The 21,938-nt window shown below is 35.4% G+C and overlaps 1 protein-coding gene across 18 annotated transcripts in view; it reads right to left on the bottom strand.

The window, feature by feature from the left end:
* Window positions 1-21,938, bottom strand: part of CAMK2D (calcium/calmodulin dependent protein kinase II delta) — a 310,654-nt gene that overhangs the window by 153,362 nt on the left and 135,354 nt on the right. For all 18 annotated transcript variants that reach the window (XM_027063212.2, XM_027063289.2, XM_015074797.3 and 15 more), the window contains exon 4: window positions 666-720. In XM_027063212.2, the coding sequence (XP_026919013.1) occupies window positions 666-720 (55 nt within the window). The remainder of the gene's footprint in view (window positions 1-665; window positions 721-21,938) is intronic.

The following is a 21,938-nucleotide window of genomic DNA, read 5'->3' as shown; positions in this document are numbered from 1 at the left end:
TTCTACTTTGTTATTAGTGTATAGAAACACTACTGGTTTCTGCATATTAATTTTGTATTCTGCATCTTGACTTCTTATTACTTCTAATAGTTTTTTGGTGGAGTCTTTAGGGTTTTCTATGTATGCTACCATGTCATCTATAAATAGTGAAAGTTTTACTTCTTCTTTACCAATATGGATGCCTATTATTTCTTTTTCTTGTCTGATTATGTTGAATAAAACTGGTGAGGTGGACATCCTTATCTTGTTCCTGATCTTACAGAAAAAAGTCCTCAGTTTTTCACCACTGAGTATGAGGTTAGCTATGGTTCTTTCTACATAAGACAATAAAGTGGGTATACATAGTCCAAAATATTCAATGGAAAATTAGCTCACATCAGTCCTTTGTATGCCCAAAGATAAAACTGATAACTGCTTATAATATCACTGTGAACAATCCAAACAATAGACTCATAACTGTTTCACCTATTTAGATTAACTTAAGTTTTAAATAAACACTCCTGAACAGTCACATTTTTTCAAAAGAATTAGAGTGAATGTTATTTGAAGAACACCTAAAAAAACTACAGTCATTAATTTAGACTATAAATTAGAAAAAAAAATATTTAATTAAAAGTGGTTTTCAAATAGCAAAAATAAATGAACACAAAGTGTGTTGTACTTACAAATCAAACACCAAATAATGGAAGCCCTCTTCTGATATGCTGTCATGAAGTCGCACTAAAAATATAAATAAAGAAATAATTTTTAAAAAAGAGAAAAAAGTTCATGTTATATGTATAATGATGATGAACATTAAATTAGACTTCTAATGGGCATTTGTCTCCTAACTAAAAATGTTGGCAACACTCTTTCTTCTAAGCTCTGATAAGTGAATATCCTTTAAAACAGGGCTTGGGTTCAGACAAACCCCAGTTTTAAGTTCTAATTCTGACAATTATTAACTATGTGAGCTTAATCAAATTAATCAACTTATAATGATAATAGTACCTATACTTTATAAAATGGTTGAGAAAGTTAAATGAGACAATAATAGTAAAACAATCTACATATTACTCAGTGAATAATAAATATTAATGATTGCTATAATATATACTTATCTATTCAAAGTGACCAGGTTCTACCAATTCTACCACTTAGAGTCTCTTCCTTGTCATTCTCTTTGCTATCTCCCTAGTCCAGGTCTTCAACAACTCATGCCTTGATCAATACAATAGGCAGAAAGAGGGATCATTTTAAGAGTCTAGCAAGTGGTTTCCTTGTGTCTGCTATCCTCATCCCTATTTGAAGTGGGGAGGAGATGGGGGGAGTGTCTACATAGCAATTCCTAGCCAACCTGTCAAAAGAGTTTTTATTATGGTACTTCTAAACTCAAGTGACCAAAATCCATTTAGCAAGTCATCAGCCAAAAATATATAGATAGGAATTCTAATAAAATAATCTATCAGCTCCTCAAATTCACACTTTTTTAAATTTTCCAATGAGCTAGACTTACACTGATAAGTAGCCAAAACAAATGCTTGCTCTTCTGAACTGGAAGCACTCATTACCTCCTGTAACTCTAAAGTAAACTAACTACACATATAGAACTTACATACTGCTTTTTCTGCTGTTTATTTTTGCATAAGTCCCCTTCCTCCCCCAACTCATTCCCACAAATAGCAAACTCTTCCTATTTATCAAAATAACTTGGGGTGGCCTGACCTTCACTGGGAGAAACAGAGGGCAGAAAAAGCAAAACACACACACACACACATACACACACACACACAAACAAAAAAACCCAACCCAAACCAAACCAAACAAACAAACCCACAAAACCTGTAGGACATACTGCTTTTGAAAAGTTACCACAAAAGGGTAATGATATCTACCAGAACCTGTCTTTACTATGTTCCCTATGAAATGATGGCCACCACATAGAAAATGTGGATTCCAAAGAACATTTAGATTGTCCCACAAACTACAATGATCCACAGAGGGAATCTGCAGTACCATGAAATTCCCAAGCTCATAGACTTAACATAATCTCCTTTGTTTACAATCCAAATCCATCCCCTTCAGATATCATCTCTGACCTGCAATTAAAATCTTTTCTGAGGGGCGCCTGGGTGGCTCAGTCGGTTGAGCGTCTGACTTCGGCTCAGGTCATGATCTCACAGTTCGTGAGTCCAAGCCCGCGTCGGGCTCTGTGCTGACAACTCAGAGCCTGGAGTCTGCTTCCGATTCTGTGTCTCCTTCTCTCTCTGCCCCTTCTCCACTTGTGCTCTGTCTCTCTCTGTCTCTCAAAACTAAATATAAATTTTTAAAAAATTAAAAAAAAAATCTTCCTGAATCTGTCTTCAGAAAATTTTCCAAGGTAGAGAAAACTTTTGTTCCATTACACAGAATTTCTTTCTCATCAATACTACCACACAGGTATCTTATTTCATAGGGTTTTTTGAATCCCTCACAGAAATCTGGCACATAGTAGATGGTCTTTCATAAAACTGCTCTGAGCACTTACTATATATATGCTAGGCATTCTTCCAAGTTCTTGGACAGAAATTTTCACCAAAGCCCAATATACCTAAAATAAAACTATTGATACCAAACAATTCTCCCATAACTATAATTGTGTGAAGGGTATTCTGCAGTTTACCAATATCAAAGATGCCTACAACCTTTGTTTAAACTTATACTTCCAAAGAAAATCAAAATTTAGGCTCAATGATGTGTCTTCTGTTCATAGTCATTCAGCATACTAAGGAAAGTCAGGTCATAAGTGATAATTCAGTGGCTTTCTCAAATGACAGTCTCACGGATACCTCACTGAGCAACTGTAATACAACCTGTATTTAAATAAGCTCAAAGAATGGTATGTCTACTTAAGCTATTCTACAAAAAGAAGATGGATTTCCATGCTATCAAAGTTAAAATGAAAAGAAAAAATCACAATGTGAGAAAGAAATGATTACTTCTTTCTTCCACTGTCTCAAAATAAAAACTTCAAGTGGAAATGAGCAACTCAGATTTTCAGACCAAAGAGTGGTGGCGCTAAACAGAAGTGGAAATTTCAGGTACAACTGGAGAAACAGTATTACTTTCTGGTTCTATCTGGAATAAAATTTTCTTAGTATCATTATCACTACCTTATTAATACTTGGAAATAATCATCATTTAGAAATAAATTATTTTTTCAACAAGTCAAGAGTTGCTCAGATGCAAGCCTAATGATTAAACATATATTTTTTGGTGAAAATCAGTTTCACAAAAGCATTTAGCCAGTAAGCACATAATAATGCTTAAGGACAAATCATTTGACACCAGTTCACTACTTTTGTATTACACAATTCCAAAATAATCTCCACTATTTCTACCCAGTCATTTGACCAGGTGAGATTCATTATGAATGAGTGATGTTATTGATAAAGCAGAAAACAACTAGCATCATCTTTACTTGGAATAAATATATATACATTCACTTTCTTCCCTCATTCCTTCCTAATGACCTCCCTATTTCCTTCCACTCTCTTTAAAATAACTAAAAAACAAAACTAAATGAAATGCCCACAATTTTCATTTCATTTTATTAACAAATTATGTAATTTCATCTTCACACAGATGCATTCCACATGTTTACAATTACTCTGAGGACGGGTTGGTTTCCTTTTGAAACTTTGAACTCTTTATCTATTATTCTCAGAGTGGATGTTTCTATCGTCTGAAGACAGTGTCTTACACACCCACAGATATTATCTTTTTCTCTTCAAGCCTTTTCTGTCTGTCAAAATTATCCATCTTCCATCCATTTCCTCTTTTTTAACAGTTTATCAAGGGTTGAAAATTGTGTTTACTTTCACAAAAACTTATTCTCTATAAATGACTGTCAATTCATTTATATGCTGAAGAAAATACAGGGTGCACTGTTCACCACAGATGCTAACCCAAGATTGGCAGCATGGCTGGCCTTGAGAGCATGGTGGCTGCTCCATGGTGGAACATGCTGTGCTGTGTTCCTGCTATGACTGCCCTCCGTTATCAACATAAGCAGTTCACACAGGCACACACAGTTAACCTTATCACACTCGTCACTAAGGTGCTTCCAGAAAAAAATGTTAAAGAGGATAATGAGAAAAGCATTTGAGAACACAGCTTATAATACCTCTGGTAGTCATTCTTTTCTGAAGTTTCCTCAAAGGTAAAATCAAGTCATGAATGAACGAGTTTTCATAAATGGAAACTGTAACCGTTTTTATCCAGAATAAAATGTTAAATTCTGGAGCATTAAGTATGAGACTTACAGGGGGAGCAAAGGGGTTTCTGAGACTAAAACGTTTCCAAGATTCATTTGACCCATGGCTTTTTCCTTTCTCTTCCTCATATATTATCAATTTGGTAGTTTCCATTCAAATTACCATGGGATCACTGCTTTCTCTTCCTGTCCTATATTCTTGCATGATTTCACTGCAGTTTCTAGCTAAGTACTACTTATACAAAGGGGCCAAATAGAACTAAATAGGACCTTATAATTATCAGAGAAACTAATTTTATGTAAATGTGAAAGATGTTTCCTATTTAATACTTCTCATTTAAGGGATTAAAAGGTGTAAAATAACTACAGCGCTGTGTCAACACAGTGCAAATACTTTTTCCAAGAGTTAGTTAATATATACAACCTTTCCCATCACCTTTTACAGATGAACGTGCACAGGGTTAGAGAGGTGAAGGAAACTTCTAAGGCTTAACAGCTAGTAACTGGCTAGGCTATGACCATAATCCAGAGCTGGAGGATTCCAAAGATCTGGTTCTTGCTCAGAATACTATATGGACCCTCTAAAATACATTTGTCAACAAACTACCCCCTGCTCCAAATACATCAAAAAGTATTAATTGGTTTGTCAGGATAAAATAATATTTAAAAAAGAAGTAGACAGGAAAAAAATAGTTATGGTGATTAGAGAAAGAAAAGCAGTGCTTAAAAAAAAACCCTATTTACACAAAAAGAGAAAAAATATATTTTAAATGTTTATTCATTTATTTTGAGAGAGTGTGTATGTGATCAGGGAGGGGTAGAGAGAGGGAGGGAGAGAATCCCAAGCAGGCTCTACACTGTCAGCTTGCAGCCCTTCAGGGCTCAGTCCCACGAACCATGAGATCATGACCTGAGCTGAAATCAAGAGTCAGATGCTTAACTGACTGAGCCACACAGGCTCCCCAAAAAGAGAAAAATATTTTTAGTTTAGGAAGTTTAAAATGTGATGCTGTATTTCTCTATGTAGTCCCTAAATCCCTAGAAAATTGTTAATTCTCCTCTTCCAATTAGGAATGTTAGAATTTCCAGTGACTCAGTTATTTTACCGGATAGGGCATTTAATGTACTGAAAATCCTAAATAGTTAAAGAATCTAAAAATCCTATATAATTATGATAACCTAGGAAAAGGCAGACGTGTGTGTATGTGCATGTTAGGAAGTGAAAATGAGTGTGAAAGGGAGAAAAGGGAAAGACTGGGAGAATTAAACTCTAAATAGAAGCCATGTCACAATTGCTTATTAGGTACATCTTATCTATTTTCAGGACACATATTAAGAACACTCTGTCAAAAAGTGAACATATTCTTTCACGGTGATTTATTATCTTTCAAAAAAGACTAATAGGATACAAAGTTACATGTTCCAATTTTAGTATACTTCCTTCCCTTTTCATTTCCTAAAAGCATCCTCCAAATACAATCAAGGGTGGTAATTATAATTTTGTGAAGTTATTTATACAACTTATCATTTAGTTCAAATTATACTGCTTATTACTCTTCCATTCAACCATACTCACTACTTGCTGTTCTCTACTAGAATTTATTATGGAGATGTGACAGCCTATTACATTGGTGGCTCCCAATTGGCCATGTCTATCAGTACTCATGTCCTCGTGCAGTTCTCTCCCACACTGACTCTGAATTTGGCCCTGTGACTTGCTTTGTGTGATTAGCATGTGTGATACAAACAAGAGATTTCATAAGCTGTTGTACATTGGAGTTTGTCCTCTTGGAAACCACATGTTATGCTAAAAGGAAGTTTGATACAGACTTAGACAAGAAGTCACAGGGAGAGAAACCCTGGAGAATAAAAGGCCATATTGACAGCCCATCACTAGCAGAGCTCATTGGTGAAGGCAATTGCAATTGTGACCTCAGTTATACCAAGTGGAGTAGAGCTACTATCCAACTGAATCCAGTCAGTCCACAAAGTCAGGAGAAATAATAGATTGATGTTATTTTAAGCCATTAAGTTGGGGATGGGAGTTGTTAGCCAACAATAGATAAATAAAAAGGAAAGACAATCTGAAATTTGTGATTGGCCCATTGTCCTCAAAGAATTGCAATTTTTTTAGCAAAAAAAAAAAAGAATACTTTTCATCAAAATATGAGTTATTAGAAATCTCTAAAACTAAACATGACAGGGCAATGTTGTCAATGTTATCATAATACTAATAAAATAATTCTGGTGCAGAACAGATGCATTGCATTTTCATAATCACTATTTCTCAGCTCTGAGCAATAGTCCTGGTTATGAATGAAGTAGATTTTGTATTTTTAACTTTACTATGTTACAAGGATTGAGGTAGCTGAATTTGGTTCACATACTGGGATGGAAAAATGGCAGCTTGTAAGTCAGATACTTTTTATATTCCCATCAGCAATTAATTATATTTCAGAGCTAGAGCAAGCACTATCAAGTTATGGCCAAACAATGTGCCATAACTTTCTCAGAAGAGGGATGCCAACATTGAGTTCATTTGTTAATGAAAAAGAAAAATACATACACATACACACACACACGCGCACACATCTCAAACATTACAACTTTCAAATGGCACTATTCTAGAGACCCATTGAGCTCAACCATTACTAATGGCTCTTTTGTGACAAGGCTGATCATTTCTAGAGAGAAAAGTTTTCAAACATACATAAAAGCACTGAAAACCAAATTCAAAATCAAAGTAACATTTCTAAAAACCTGAAGGCAAATCTGCATGTGCATGTTTTCCTAATTTCTATTTCCTATAACACAAATGATACAGTGGATAAAACAATACCATTTAAAATATATTAATGTTTGTATATTTGAAAAATATATGCACTCTGCTTCTTTGAGATACGGATTTGTGCACACTGTTCATTTTATTTTGAGTAAAAAGATAGGCAGTCAAGAGACTTGTAGCACATATACTTTGATGTTCTTTTTTGTCTTAATATGACACTTTTTAAATTTACACATAAAAAGTAGGAATTTGACTTAGCTGGCTAAGGCAAATAAAAATGCACAGGCACAGAAACCACGGTCTGTCCTAATTTTAGATATTTGAACACAAATTCCTGAAATGGCATTAAGGATATGCATTTTTGATAAATACTTACCAACATACCCCATTAATAAATGCCACATGAACCACTATTTAGTACTCAAATGTTAAAACATCAGAAGTCCAAAAACTGTTTTAATAAAATTTCAAATATTTTCTTGTCATGAGAAGAAAATGTTTTTAAACTCAACTAACCTATGTTTAAAACCAATTCAGTGCTGGAACACCCAGGTGGCTCAGCCAGCTAAGTGTCTGACTCTTAGTTTCCACTAAGGTCATGATCTCACGGTTTTGTGAGTTCAAGCCCCATGTCAGGCTCTGAACTGATGGTGTGGAGACTGCTTAGGATTCATTCTCTCTCTCTCTCTCTCTCTCTCTCTCTCTCTCTCTCTCTTTCTCTCTCTCTCTCTCTCTCTCTTTCTCTCTCTGCCCCTCCCCCACTTGGGCTGTCTCTGTCTCTCTCAAAATAAATAAATAAACTTAAAAAGAAAAAGGCAATTCAGTGCTTATACTTAAGAAAAAGAAACTATTTTAAAAATCAAAATTACTACATGAAAACTCAGTGGAGAATGTCATCCATATTAATTTTAAAATTATTTTAATAGTACACACAAAAAGTCATTGGATTCAAAGATCAGTGCTGAAAGTCAAACATATCATATCAGCTCGGTCGACCATAATCTCCTTCCTTATTCCCAAATTCTCACCCCATTTCCTGGTTCCAGATTAAAAACAAAGTATAGATTAACTTCAGTATCTATAAGATCAGGTTAGTAATATTTAGGGCTGACTATAACAAACCAGGAGATTTTCTACTAGGCCAGAGCTAGTCATAAACTCAGAGTATCCAAAAGACTTTCTGGCTGGTCAAAGTATCTATTACTCAGGAAAATTTCAACCTTGGAAGATGAAAGAAAGTGAGGAGACATGACCAGTGGTTGCTAATTATAAGGCTACCTGCTACAGCAATCACATGACACCATGAACAACATGAGAGAGCAAGCAATCCTTTTGCTTAAAAAAGCCATAAAGGGTTAAACAGAATTTCAGAGATGGTTAATCAAATAGAAAAGTAAATGGATCATTCATGTAATACACTTTACTTCTCCCTTTTAATAAAATTGTATATGTGAGGAGAAATTAAATTATAGGTTTATTATTAAGCCTAGTAATATCTAGAATTTTCTTTAAAAAACATTTCAAGATTATCTTGTTGCATATTTTAATTGCATGATTCCATTTTACTTATTATAATTTGTTTTTTGGAAAAGTGATTCATTTCTCAGAAAAGTTAGTATTTATTTCAAGATTCCTTTGTTTAAAAAAACTCTTTCCTCTTTCAATTATGCATGAATATTATTTATGTATTTCAGTAAGTGATTCTAGCTTTCTTCATTATCTTTTTCCTGGTTTTATCTTTAGTTATTCCACCTTCTCATGCTTATATAAAGCTAATCAGTGATCACTCATTGATATTCTTAAGTATTAGGAATATTTAAAAAGGAAGAGAAGCTGCTGTCATCATGACTTGCATGTCATAAAAATCTTAAGATGGTGCACTTGAGGACCTAACAGTGTTGGATCAATACCATTTTTTTGTTAAATTTATTCAAACTGTACATACCTATCTACTATGTATTAAATGTGTAAGACTGTCAGGTTAAGAAGACAAAAAATGGCCATTGGTAATTCCTCAGCCCTAAGTACCTGAATAGCACTCCTATCTTGCCGATTCTAGAAGCCAGTGCAGGTTCAAGCACTCTGCCTCCTGCAATCTGGGTCAAAAAGAGAAGCCCGACTGATAATTTCACACCAGGCTGCTCAGTTGGCTCCCTATTTGACAGCAAGACACAAACACATGAAATGTCTTAAAGTAATACAGTACCTAGCTACACTTTAAGATTAAACAAAGGCTATGTGATTTATGGTAAACTAAGGCTATCACGCAGGAAGGAGGCTGCATCATGCCAAAGAACAGACAAGATAAGCATCTTTTCTTCAAAGTGCACATCAAGGAAGCATTTAAAATATATATATATTGAAGTGCATTTCACATTTAAGGTAAGTATAGCTTTGTGCAACTTGCTTGACTTTTATACATATATATTGTACACTGGGTCATGATGTAACCACATAACTGTAGATCACAGGAAAAAGGCTTGATAAGCACTGGGTTACATGATCCTTTAAGAGGATCCTGTAAGGTTCTTTCCAACTTTAAGTTTTTACATTTCAACATTTCTGCATGATTATACACGAAATAAATAATATAGTGATTACCAATACAAGGTTGAATACAATCCCCTAAATGTAAGACTTTTTCCTCTTCAAACAAATTTAAGTTTAAACACACTTCATTTTTTTTTGGATTTGCTCTTAATGAGTAACTGGAGAGAAAGCTTAAAACACTTATCTTGCCAAATTTTTAATAAATCTCTGAAAAATTTACAGAGCAGATAAATTGCTTTTCTGACAATAGCCCTTGGAGCAGAGAGTGAATGGAAAAACATATTAGATCATCCTCTCTTTGTGGCTTACTACCATATTATCTTCACACTTGCAACAAATTTTCCCTGAAGACATACAAGCCCAAATGCTCTTATCTACCAATTACTATTTGGTTTTGAATTAACTATTTTTATGCTGAAATTACTTAAAAAGATCAGCTTATTTCCTGTGTATAATATACATAAATGTAAAAAAAAATACCGTGATCTTAGGCTCATAAAACTGAAGAAAAACATGAAAGTTATATATGAATTTATTCACAAATTTGATACCATTGGAATAATAAAGGATATTAATAAATATAGCTATAGGCACTGTTAACACCAGTCAGTACCAGTCAGTCTCAGGTACCTGGTAACATATTTTTGCATAAGCATTCAATGGAACAGTTAGTTTACCTAGATCAATGATTTTTTTTAACTAAAGATTAATTTTTCCTTACTACGAAATCATGGAAGTTATAACAAATGTCAGACATCCCAAATATGGGGGCATTTGTCTGCCTCAAAGACATCTCTAACTAAATAAGCCCAAAGAATCTACGATCTTCCCTCTAAAGCCTGCTTTACCCAGTGTCTTCCATATCTTTCTAGTTGCTCAGGATAAAAAAAACTCAGCATAATTCTTAAGCAAATTCTTCAAAATATATACGGAAAAAAAAATTTGTTTCTATCCTGTCCCCTCACTGTCCTTACAACAGCAGCCAGAACAATCCTGTTAAAACTGAAGGCTGATTATTTGTCCCTCTGCTCAGAACCTCCAATGGCTCTCCAACTGCCTCTGACTAAAAGCAAAAATCCCACCTGTGGTGTATAAGATCCTTCAAAACCCACCCCCCTCCCCCCCATCATCTCCTTGGCCTCTCCCACCACCATTCCTCCTCTAGTTTACTGCTCTCCAACCACATTGGCTTCCTTGCTGCTTTGGGAGAGCTCCTGGCAAACTCTTGCCTCGACTTTGAACTTGCTGTTTAATCTGCCTGGAACCCTTTTCCCCCAGATATGGCTCACTACCTCATCTCCTTCAAACCGCTACTCAGTTTTTCACCTTTTTGTAAATAAAGTTTAACTGGAGCACAGCCTCGTCGTCCATTTGTTTACGTATTAAAATTGATGGCTGCCTTCAAGCTACAACTACAGTATTGAACAATTGCAACAAAGACCATATACCCAGGAAACTGAAAATATTTACTATTTGGCCCTTTATAAAAAAAGTTTGCTGACCCCTAGAGTAGAAGAAAAAATCACTGAAAGGGAGAGAATCCCTTGTACAAGGCCTGGGTGTGGCACAAATAATCTGTGTAGCTAAATATAAACCCACCAAGACTGAGGATTACAAGTGGGGAAGGAGAGAACACTGTCAATCAGCTCCTACACAACACAACAAAGAGGGGCAGGTACCAAAAGAATGGCAGGAAATGGCTACACTAGAAAGCGTAGGATGTCATAATCTGAGAAAATGTTTCAAAGATAGGGTGGTGGAAGGATGGAGGTGGGGGATATTGAGGGAGGAGGTGTTAACAGTGGTTTTACAAAAGCAGTGAAGAGCAAGAAAACACCTATCCACCCCCAGGTGCAGCAGCATGTAGAGGAAAGAGAAAACAGCCAACTCAAGAGAAAGCCAGATTGCAGTCAGCACAAGAAGCAGAAATGAACATTCAGAGATGACTGGGAGAACAGAGGGCATTTTGCAAATATTATGGCATCAGTTTAATTATTGTATGATTAAACTGAAAAAACTAATAAAAGGTATGAAAAGTTGGCAATATTCTCACAGTCTAGATATTAACCAAATAGTTCATCAAATTGTTAAAGATTCTTTCTTTGATCAATTTTCATATTTATTTTTTTTCTTTTTTTAGGAGAGACATGTCTTTAAATATTTTTAAAAATTTTTTTAATGTTTATTTATTTTTGAGAGAGAGAGGGAGAGAGAGAGACTATAAGAAAGGGAAGGGCAGAGAGAAAGGGAGACACAGAATCTGAAGCAGGCTCCAGGATCTGAGCTGTTAGCACAGAGACCAATGCAGGGCTCCAACCCACAAACCGTGAGATCATGACCTGAACCCAAGTCGGACACTTAACTGACTGAACCACCCAGGCACCCCTAAATATTAATTTTTAAAGATCACATTTAAGGAGTATGAGTTTCTGTCATTTTCTATCATATTCCTTGGGGATTTCTAATCTTATTAAAGTGCTGCTGTGGTTTTAAATGTTTATGCATATGTCCTGTATCTTAGCATCTAAATTACGGAATAATCTGATTTTATTCATTCATATCATAATGATTTTAATATATTCAAATTCAGTTTTAATTTTTCCTTCTTGGTTATTTTCCAGATAGGAAAAAAAAAGACACATTTTTAATTTGTTCTTAATAAAAACTACATGATAATTTTATTTTTAATGGAAACTGTTTTTGCCATCTCTACTCCTAAGCAAAATTTATGTCAAATTGTTCTTTAATGCTGAACAAAAAAACATTAACAGGAAATACATTTCAGATGTAGTTGGTAAGTATTTTTACTTCTATAATCCTGACTACAGTCTTCATTTAGAGATTCTAAGCTTGTAGCATAAATGTCTAAGAACTTTTTGAAGGTTGCACCTAATATTTTTAAGAAACAAAGTTCTTATTAAAGGTGGGGAGTTCATTCTTTCAGCCCCCCAGCCAGTTTATTTGAATGCCACATGCTGGGGCCATAGCTATGAACAAGTCAGTGGTGACACCAGACCTCACACTGGTATCACCAGTCTTTGGGACAAAATCCCCTCGCTAACTTTGTGATTTCATAGTCTTGATTATCAGATTCACAGCTTTATAAAAGCACACCCCGATAGTTTTATTTTACAGTCTCTTCTCATTATGCACCCCTATGGGAACACAGGAAGACAACACGGACGAGGTGGCCAACAAATCTAAACAAGGCATCAATGATAACTAAAGGCACTCCAAAACAGCATCACCTATGAGTGGCTACTAAATCAACAGTCTTTATTTACTGACTAATTGGTTTCATCACACAATAGATCCACCTGATTTTCCTTTTTTCCTGGATTGACTTGCTGAGAAAATTTAACGAGGTGTTTAACCTGAAAGATAAATTTCCCAGTAAATAGCAATTTAGCATCCCCTGTGAGCTAGCCACATCATCCACAAGGCAGCAATCATTCCAAAATGTGAATATGATTATATTACACTTGCGAGCCTTAAAATTCCTCGGTGTCTTCCTTCTGATTTATCACATCATTTATCATCTACACCGGGACATTTTGAGAGTAAAAGAAGGTGATTAATTTTTACACCAGTCAATCAGGACAGCCCTTGGAAAAGAGGTTAGTTTGGTCACCCCACCCACCAGGTTCTACCCCTTCAACTGTCTTTATGCTTGCCCCTCCAGTTCCTTCCAGCCACAGAGGTCCTCTTCCAGACTCAGGTACTCCTTTCCCTCATGTAACAAGCCACATCTCCACTGTTAATTCTTTGCTTGGCCATCTCTTTCCTACTCTCCAACTTAACCCCTAGCTATCCTTCAGAATTTATTTTAAGCATCACTTTGTCAGGAAAGTCTCCTCTGGCCACCCAAACAAACACTCAATAGCGCCTCCCATCTCTCTTTCATAGCACTGGACACACCTGCAATGATACATTTTGATTGTGTGATCCTTTGACTAGCATTGTCTTCCTGCTTCACTGATCTCCTCAGGTGACTGGATTCCTATGTCCCCAGAAAACACTTTCATAGTATCAGACACCTCGATTAAAACAATGCATATATACCACAAACCTGCAAATGGGCAAAAGGATGAATACATGTCTCGTGACTATCATAATGGAACACTATCTAACTGGCTCACCCAAGGATCACCCAATTCTCTAAGATAGTATCTTTATTCTGTTTTAGTATTTACTATTGATTACATTCTAAGCAAGAATGTGTAAACTGTGGTCCACCGGCCAAATCAGGGTAGCAGCAGTCTGTTTTTGTACAGCCCATTATCTATTTTTGGTTTTGGGGTTTTGGTTTTGTTTTGTTTTTTTTCTTTACATTTTTAAGGGACTGAGAAAACAAGTAAAACAAAAACGTATGATACAGGCCAAAGACCTTATATGGCCCACAAACCTAAAATATTAACTGCCATACAAAGTTTGCCAATCTGTAGATTAGACTATTTCACTTGTACAGATGACAGTGCAAATGACTCTTGTCTGATAGCAATGCAAATGAATGTTCTGTTATAGAAATATAAATGGATTCTCAAAGGTTATAGTTTTATTGCCTATAGGGCAATAATCAGTTTAGTACCATAGCAATGACATTCCAGAATTCTGTGACTATAAATATTTCTGTCACTCTGGCATTGACATTCTGCTAGTTCCCTCATTAATTAGTTAAGTAAATCTCTGATATTTTAGATAATGTAGAATGCCTTAATAGGTGTATAGTATCACATTATATGATCACCACAATCTACTTAACCATTCCCCTCCAGAAAGACACTTGGGTTGTTTTCAGCCTTTTTTCTTTGGCCCCACTGCTATCACTTGTCCTCAGTGAGCTTCTCATTGTTTATTAAATACACACATAACAACATAGGAGCTTTGTTTGTCCCAGAGGTATTTAACTGATCATCTGTTGTTTGTACTTTATACTCTAGACAAGCAAGGTTTCTTGCTCTTCCCTAAGGGACCTACCCTTTTTGACCTTTGAGACCAAAGAGCTTCCACTCCTAGAATGTTAGCTACTCCAGTCTCTAAGATGGAAATTCTATCTATTCCTTAAGCTCCAATGCCAGCTGCCCTTGGTTCATGGGTTCAACATGGACTCCCGATCCTTTATTTTCTGTAGTCCTTTGAGCTTCACTTCAGGAAAATTTAAAGAAAAGGCAAAGTGAAAATTACCCACTGAAATAAAAATCTAAAACATAATCAAACTTGAATAAGTTTAGTCATTTTTGAAGTAACATATTCTAAGATTTTTTTCATACATAATCAGGTAAGGAAAATCAGAAATTATATCAAGTTTGTATTCAGACCTTTCAACATGGCTTGAAAATAACTGATACAAAACAAAAACAAAATTGTATCTTTTTAATAGCCTTGTAACAGGCTTGATATAATATTTTTGTAAAATGGTTGAAAAAAAAAAGAAAAAAAAAAAGAACTGCTGTTGTCCTTAAGTGCTTTAGTCAATTAAAATGAACATTCCTGCTCACTTCATGGTAAAGTTGGTCTCATTTTTTTTGCCTTGATTTTATATAATTAAACAATGTTCTGTTCTTCATGTACCTTCCCATGAGAACTATTCTCCATGTGAACTCTCATACAAATGAGACAACACAATGTGCGTTCAACAAGGCAGTTCCCCATGAAATTTGGTGCTATATTTCTGGTCTCTGCATTCCCCACAACTAGTATATTCTGGCATACAGAGGAAACTGGGTATATGCTTTTTAAGGAATTAATGGATTCCGGTATTAGAATATCAGTGGATTGGTATAGGCTAAGTTGGTCTCCTAAACCAACTTTTGGTGATTTGATAAGTCCACATTTCCATAATTATAAAAATAAACAGAAAGTTAAACATGTGGTAACTTATAATCAAAACATAGACATCCTAAGGATTGCCAGGAAGGCTGCCTTTCAACTTTATACAAAAGAAATTAACATCCTCTTAGTTACAATAATGCTTACCAAACCCTGACTTGTGCTGGAGTTTTGTTTATGTCCTTGATAGAAGCAAAATTTTCTCTTCTCTGCAACCAAGCACGTGGAATAATGAGGAAGGGACCACCTGCCTAGCTGGCCAGATGTCTGGTGATCAGTGAAGCAGACACAAGAGGTTGCAGCCAGATCGGATTTATCTCCTAGTTATTTATATATGCCTTCTTTAACTCATAAAATGTTGAAGGCAAGGAGCAGGTATTCAATAAATAGTTGTTAGTGATGAATTTATTTTTCCAGTAAATATTTACTGAACTCCCATTCAGTGCAAAGTGCTGTAGGTACTAGGAAACGAAGCAGGTAATAAAACTATGTGCATGACCCTCACAAAGTCAATGTTCAGATATGCAAAACAGACGAATGTCAAGCAAATAGGCAAATATATACGTGTGGTAAATGCTCTGAAAAACAACAGAGAAGAGTAAGGGGAGATGAGTATGAGGAGAAGGGAGAAAGGAGAATATTTGGAAAAAGCTTCATTAGGTTGAATTTTGAGAGGAAACCAGAAGGGAATGAACAGAACAAATCATGAATATGGCTCAGAAAATCTGATAGAACACTACAATTGATGTGTTTGAGAAACAGTGTGTCTGGAATAGAGTGAACAACAGAGAGGGAAGCAGGGAAGGAGGTCAGAGGTGTGAGTATACTTGTGTTTGGTGGGAGCTGGGGGACCTATAGGGCTTTGGAGTAGGCCATTAAGTGCTTTGACCTTTTCTCTGAGCTATACAGGAATTCACTACAGGCTTCTGAAGAGGGGAAGATGTGTTCTGCTTGTTTTAATTTTTTTTTTAACATTTATTTATTTTTGAGAGACAGAGCACTGAGAGAGAGAGACAGGGAGAGAGAGAGAGACAGAATCCAAGCAGGCTCCAGGCGCTGAGCTGTCAGTTCAGAGTCCACACAGGGCTTGAACCCATAAATCGTGAGATCATGACCTGAGCTGAAACCAGACACTCAACCAACTGAGCCACCCAGGCACCCTTGTGTTCTGCTTGTTTTAAAAATAACACTGTAATGGGGCTCCAGGGTGATTCAGTTGGTTGAGCGTCTGACTCTGGATTTCCACTCAGGTCGTCATCTCACGGTTCATGAGATCAAGCCCTATGTCAGGCTCTGTGTTGACAGTGCAGAAGCTGCTTGGGATCCTTTCTCTTTCTCTCTCTCTTTCTCTCTCTCTCTCTCTCTCTCTCTCTCTCTGCCCCTCCCCTGCTCATGCTCTCTCTCAGAATAAATAAACTTAAAAATAACACTGTAATTGGTGCGCTGAAATATACTATAAGGAAGCAAAGACAGAAACATAGAGAAACTAATGTAAAAAAGCCAGGTGAAAGAAAGATAATGGAGTTTCAGGCAAGATCAGTGGCACTGAAGGTAGAGATGTGGTTGGATTCTGGATATATTTTGAAAACAGAGCTGACAAGTACTGCTGATAGATTACATGTGGGACATGAGAGAAGGAAAGGAATAAAGTATGATTTTGAGGGTTTTGTTCTGAGTAACTGGTATATTAGAATAGGTGAAAATGGAGGGGGAGCAAGTAGGCTGAGAAGATACAAGTAAATTGAAAAGCCCAATATACATCTTAATGGAGATATAAAGAAGACAGCACATAAATAAATACACTCTTCAGTGAATGAAATCTACTCTCCAAATATAACACTTTAAAAATAGATATCTGAACATTATTGTATTTAAGAGCAAGAGTTCTGATGTCGGATTGCCTATGCTCTAATCGTGATTCTGTCACCTATTAACCAGGGGACCCTGGACACTTACTTAACCTCTCCATGCCTGAGTTTCTCAGATGTAAAATGGGGATAATAAGAGAATCCCTCCAATGGCTTGTTGTGCAATTAAAGGAGATAATATACGTTAAGAGCTCAAAACATTTCATAGTACCTTTAGGTATGAATGTCATGTATTATTATTAAATTAAGTGACTATAATTATTATTTAAAAAGTTTTTTTTAATGTTTATTTATTTTTGAGAGACAGAGCATGAGTGGGGGAGGGCAGAGAGAGAGGGAGACACAAATCCAAAGCAGGCTCCAGGCTCTGAGTTGTCAGCACAGGGCCCAACACAGGGCTTGAACTCACGAACTGTGAGATCTGGACCTGAGCCGAAGTCGGGAGCTTAACTAACTTAGACACCCAGGCTCCCCGAAGTGACTATAATTATTAAATGAAAAGGGATTGTTAATAAAAGTTGTAAATTGTATATCAAATAAATTTGATCAATTTATTTATATAAAATACTGTAAGAAATAAAATCTTTCATATTTATGGTTGCCACTAGGCAGTTACTGTAGGATGTATGACAGGTGAGTTTCAGAGAATTGGACAGCCTAAGAACAGAAACACTTGATTGAATCAGGAAACTTTAGTTCAGACCCTGACCACCAATAGCTTGTTCTTCAATCTTGGCAAAGTACAGAATGAGTCTGGGCCTCCGTTCCTCGTATGTAAACTAGGGAGCTGGAGCTAGAGGGGTCTCAGCTGTCTCCTTCACCTGTAACAGTGCACCACCATCAAAATTAAAGCAACATTTCCTGTAACATTGATTACATAAATAAATAGTAAATATTTTACACAGGGATTTGTTAAAAAATGTTCTTAAATAATAGGCTTGAGTTCTATCTATGAATAAGGCAACAAACTATTACTTGGAAACTATCTTTTATTTCTTTTTGATCTCTGTCATATGATGCTCTCTTCAAAGCTAAAGGAAATAAAGAAAAATGCCTTTCCAATAATTATGCTATTAATTCTATGTTGAAATGCATTCCCTTAAAAGTAAATTTGATTCTTTTAGTTCAAATCATTGTTTTCCAATATTTTTCCACTATAACAAATTTCAGACTGCTTAATATTGCCATTTCTCATTATTCACCATAGTTACGCTCTACAATTGCCATGGACACTGAATTAGCAAATATTGAACCATTGCTCCTAGGGAAAATGCAGGGTTACCTTCCTGCAACCTCCAGTCACAACATTTTTGTCAATTTATCAATGCATAACCTTTATATGTGTTTCTGGTTAAAGAAACTTGATTTAATATATATTGCGATTCATTAATGTTGAACCCATGGCCAACAGTGCTAGAACTCATGCCTGAAGGAAGCTTTGCTACAAAGCTTATCTAACACACTTGATATTTTCTCATATTTTCTTCATAAGGCACATCTCATATTTAATATGGCATTAATAGTGAAAAAGACACTTGTTTCAAGTATGAAAGTTGACACAAGAAAGCAGACTGTCACCTTGATAGACCTCAGCTGGGAATGCCATGCATATGTGGTGACTCCAACTTTTTGCTGCTTTGCACATGCGTAAATGTCCAAGAATGACCACAAAAGTGTCCCAAATATTGAAGGGATTATCAATAAATTTTAGTAAGCAAATGAATTTGCAAATGTGGGATCTTCAAATAATGAGGACTGTATTTATTTGCTTATATAGTTTCAGTTGAAACTTTTAGTTCTTTTAATTATATTTAACTGCTTGTCAGCAGTACTATCAAGTATTATTAATAAACACAAATACTTAACTGTAGATGAGGCTATCAAAACTGTATGATTAATCATTTATAAAGTAAAATATTTTATATATCAGTTATCATTTGATATATAAATATAACCTTGATAATATTACTTGATAATCTTACCTTTTTCAGATACGATCTTCCTAAATATTTTATAATTTATGTATAATCATAAACACTGTTAAAAAACTATGTCCATATGATGACACTGTGCAAGATGCTACACTAGCAAATTCCATTGCAGTTTTTAACCTACTATAATATTGGCTTCCATTCAGGAAAGAAAATAAATAAGAAACAGAAAAGGAGTAAGATATGTAGTCTCATCAATTTTAAAAAGCCATCTTCAATATTAAAATGAACTATGATTACCACTAATGTGAAAATTATACTTAAAAATGAACAGTAAAATCAGAAGTCTAGGTGACCTTTCTTCTGGATTCCTGCCATGTAACCATGAAGCATGAATGGAGTTTGATATCTATCACTTTCTCTGATCCTCTCAAAGGACTTATCTTTCCTGCTACAAAGCATCTGGGCATTCAAATTATTCATCATTTCACAAAATATTTGTGGTTCCCTGGCAAGAACAACTCTCTAAAGATTATACAAATGAATAAAAAGAGTAGAAAAGAAAGGTAATTTATTATATTGTTAAAAATGAAGGCAATTCTTTCTATTCAGTAAAAGTGAATTCTTTTAAAAAATTTTTCATTTTTTAAGGGCAAAAAAAAAACCTCAGAAAATGTTATTTCAGCATCATTTTGTGAAATTTACAATTCTTTTTCTTTTTTTTTAATATTTATGTTTGAGAGAGAGAGACAGACAGACAGACTGAGAGTGGGGGAGGAGCAGAGGGCAAGAGGGAGACGCAGAATCCCAAGCAGGCTCCAGGCTCCCAGCTGTCAGCACAGAGTCTGATACGGGCTTGAACTCATGAACTGTGACATCATGACCTGAGCCGAAGTCGGATGTTCAACTGACTGAGCCACCCAGGTGCTCTGGACACTTACAATTCTTAATATCTCCTTTAGGCTTTTGAACTACCTTGAAGGTTTGCCTAAACAATCTAAGAACTGAGAAACAGAGCATCTGTACCTTTTCCTCTTGCTTCGAGTTACCAGTAACTCAAAGCAAAACTGCACCCAACAATGTCAAGCACAGGTGGAAGGACATTTCCAAATACTTAAAAGATTATTTCTAGAATTGGACAAAACAAAATCTACACAGTAAAAGAAAAAAAAACTGAAATGAATTATGCACTGGAATTAAGGGACTAACAATTTTTATTTCAAGCATATTTCAATTGCATAATTCATTAAACACACACACACACACACACACACACACACAATGAAGAAGAAACTGTGCTAAGTACCAGACTGAACAGAACTACTCAATGGTCTGAACTTCAGAAAACTTTTATAAACTGCGATGTAACGGAATGATCTAAGTAAGTTTATATCAGAAATTCCTAGAACCTAGGATAACAATTTCTGTGTGACCATTTGTGACATAGGTCAATTTTGAAAACCAAAAATGGACACAAAACAATTTTAATGATTTGTTTTTCTATGGAAAGATAGATGGCATCAACTGGCTAACAGTAAGTTCTTGGTCTATTAAACTCTTCCAGTATGAAATGACTCTCAGTAAAAATTACATTCTATATAGTACATAAAAATACATACACATACATACAACTGGAGAACAGTACACTAAGACATTCTGATATATTTTATTAAATATTTCATTATATTTAATGGTCAGTAATGGGTCATGACATAAAATTCAAAAAAAAAACACCTGGTATCTCTCCCAGTTCAGGGCCTCAGTTCTCCTAGTGAATTGATTTGATATTGAAAAAGATTTCATTTCTTCTTAAGTCCCTTGGAGAATAATTCACATCATATAAATTTAGTCTTGTAATTGGATTATGTTCTTAGTAAAAACAGAAAGTACAAAAAAATTCTGCATCCTGCCATTTCACTTTTACAGCTCTCAAATCCAGCTTCCCTCAGAAGACTTATATAAAGGAAATGATGTATAATTTGCAAAGGTAAAAGCTCTTCAGTGGACATTCAGGATACTGAGAAGAGTAATTTAAGTATGTTGTATTTATGTTATATACTTATTTACTTATTTACTAACTTACTTATTATTTATTTGCTTATTCCCTCATTCATTCATTCAAAGAATAATAATGTATTTTTATTTTATTTATTTATTTACGTTTATTCATTTTTGAGAAACCAAGAAAAACAGAGCATGATCAAGGGAAGGGAAGAGATAGGGAGACACAGAATCTGAAGCAGGATTCAGGCTCTGAGCTGTTACTACAGAGCCCAATGCGAGGCTTGAACCCACAAACTATGAGATCATGACCTGAGCTGAAGCTAGACCCTTAACCAACTGAGCGACCCATGTGCCTGAAGGGTAATTTAATTTAGGAGATGATGAATGAGGCCCATATTATCCATAGACCATGCAATATAGACATAAATTCAACACTTTACCTAGGCTCACCTTTATCTTCCTTCCTATTCACATGTAATTCAAGTCACTAAACTAAATATTCATTTGCTGGGTAGCAAAAAAATCAATGTTGTTTTTAAAGGAATAGACATATTTACATAGAACTGCCACTTTAGCTGCCATCATTTAATATCAGTAATGTACCACAATTGCCAATGTCTCCAGATATATGTCAATTCTGTATCAAGAATTAGATATTATACTGCTAACCCTTCAAATCAGAGCAGTATGCTACCACACTTACTGACACAATAAGAAGGTCCATACCAAACCTGTCT

This window comes from Acinonyx jubatus, chromosome B1 (assembly GCF_027475565.1).
Source record: "Acinonyx jubatus isolate Ajub_Pintada_27869175 chromosome B1, VMU_Ajub_asm_v1.0, whole genome shotgun sequence".
NCBI classification, from domain to species: domain Eukaryota; kingdom Metazoa; phylum Chordata; class Mammalia; order Carnivora; family Felidae; genus Acinonyx; species Acinonyx jubatus.
Note: the sequence above shows the minus strand (reverse complement) of the source record. Positions and strands in the feature narration are given on the sequence as shown.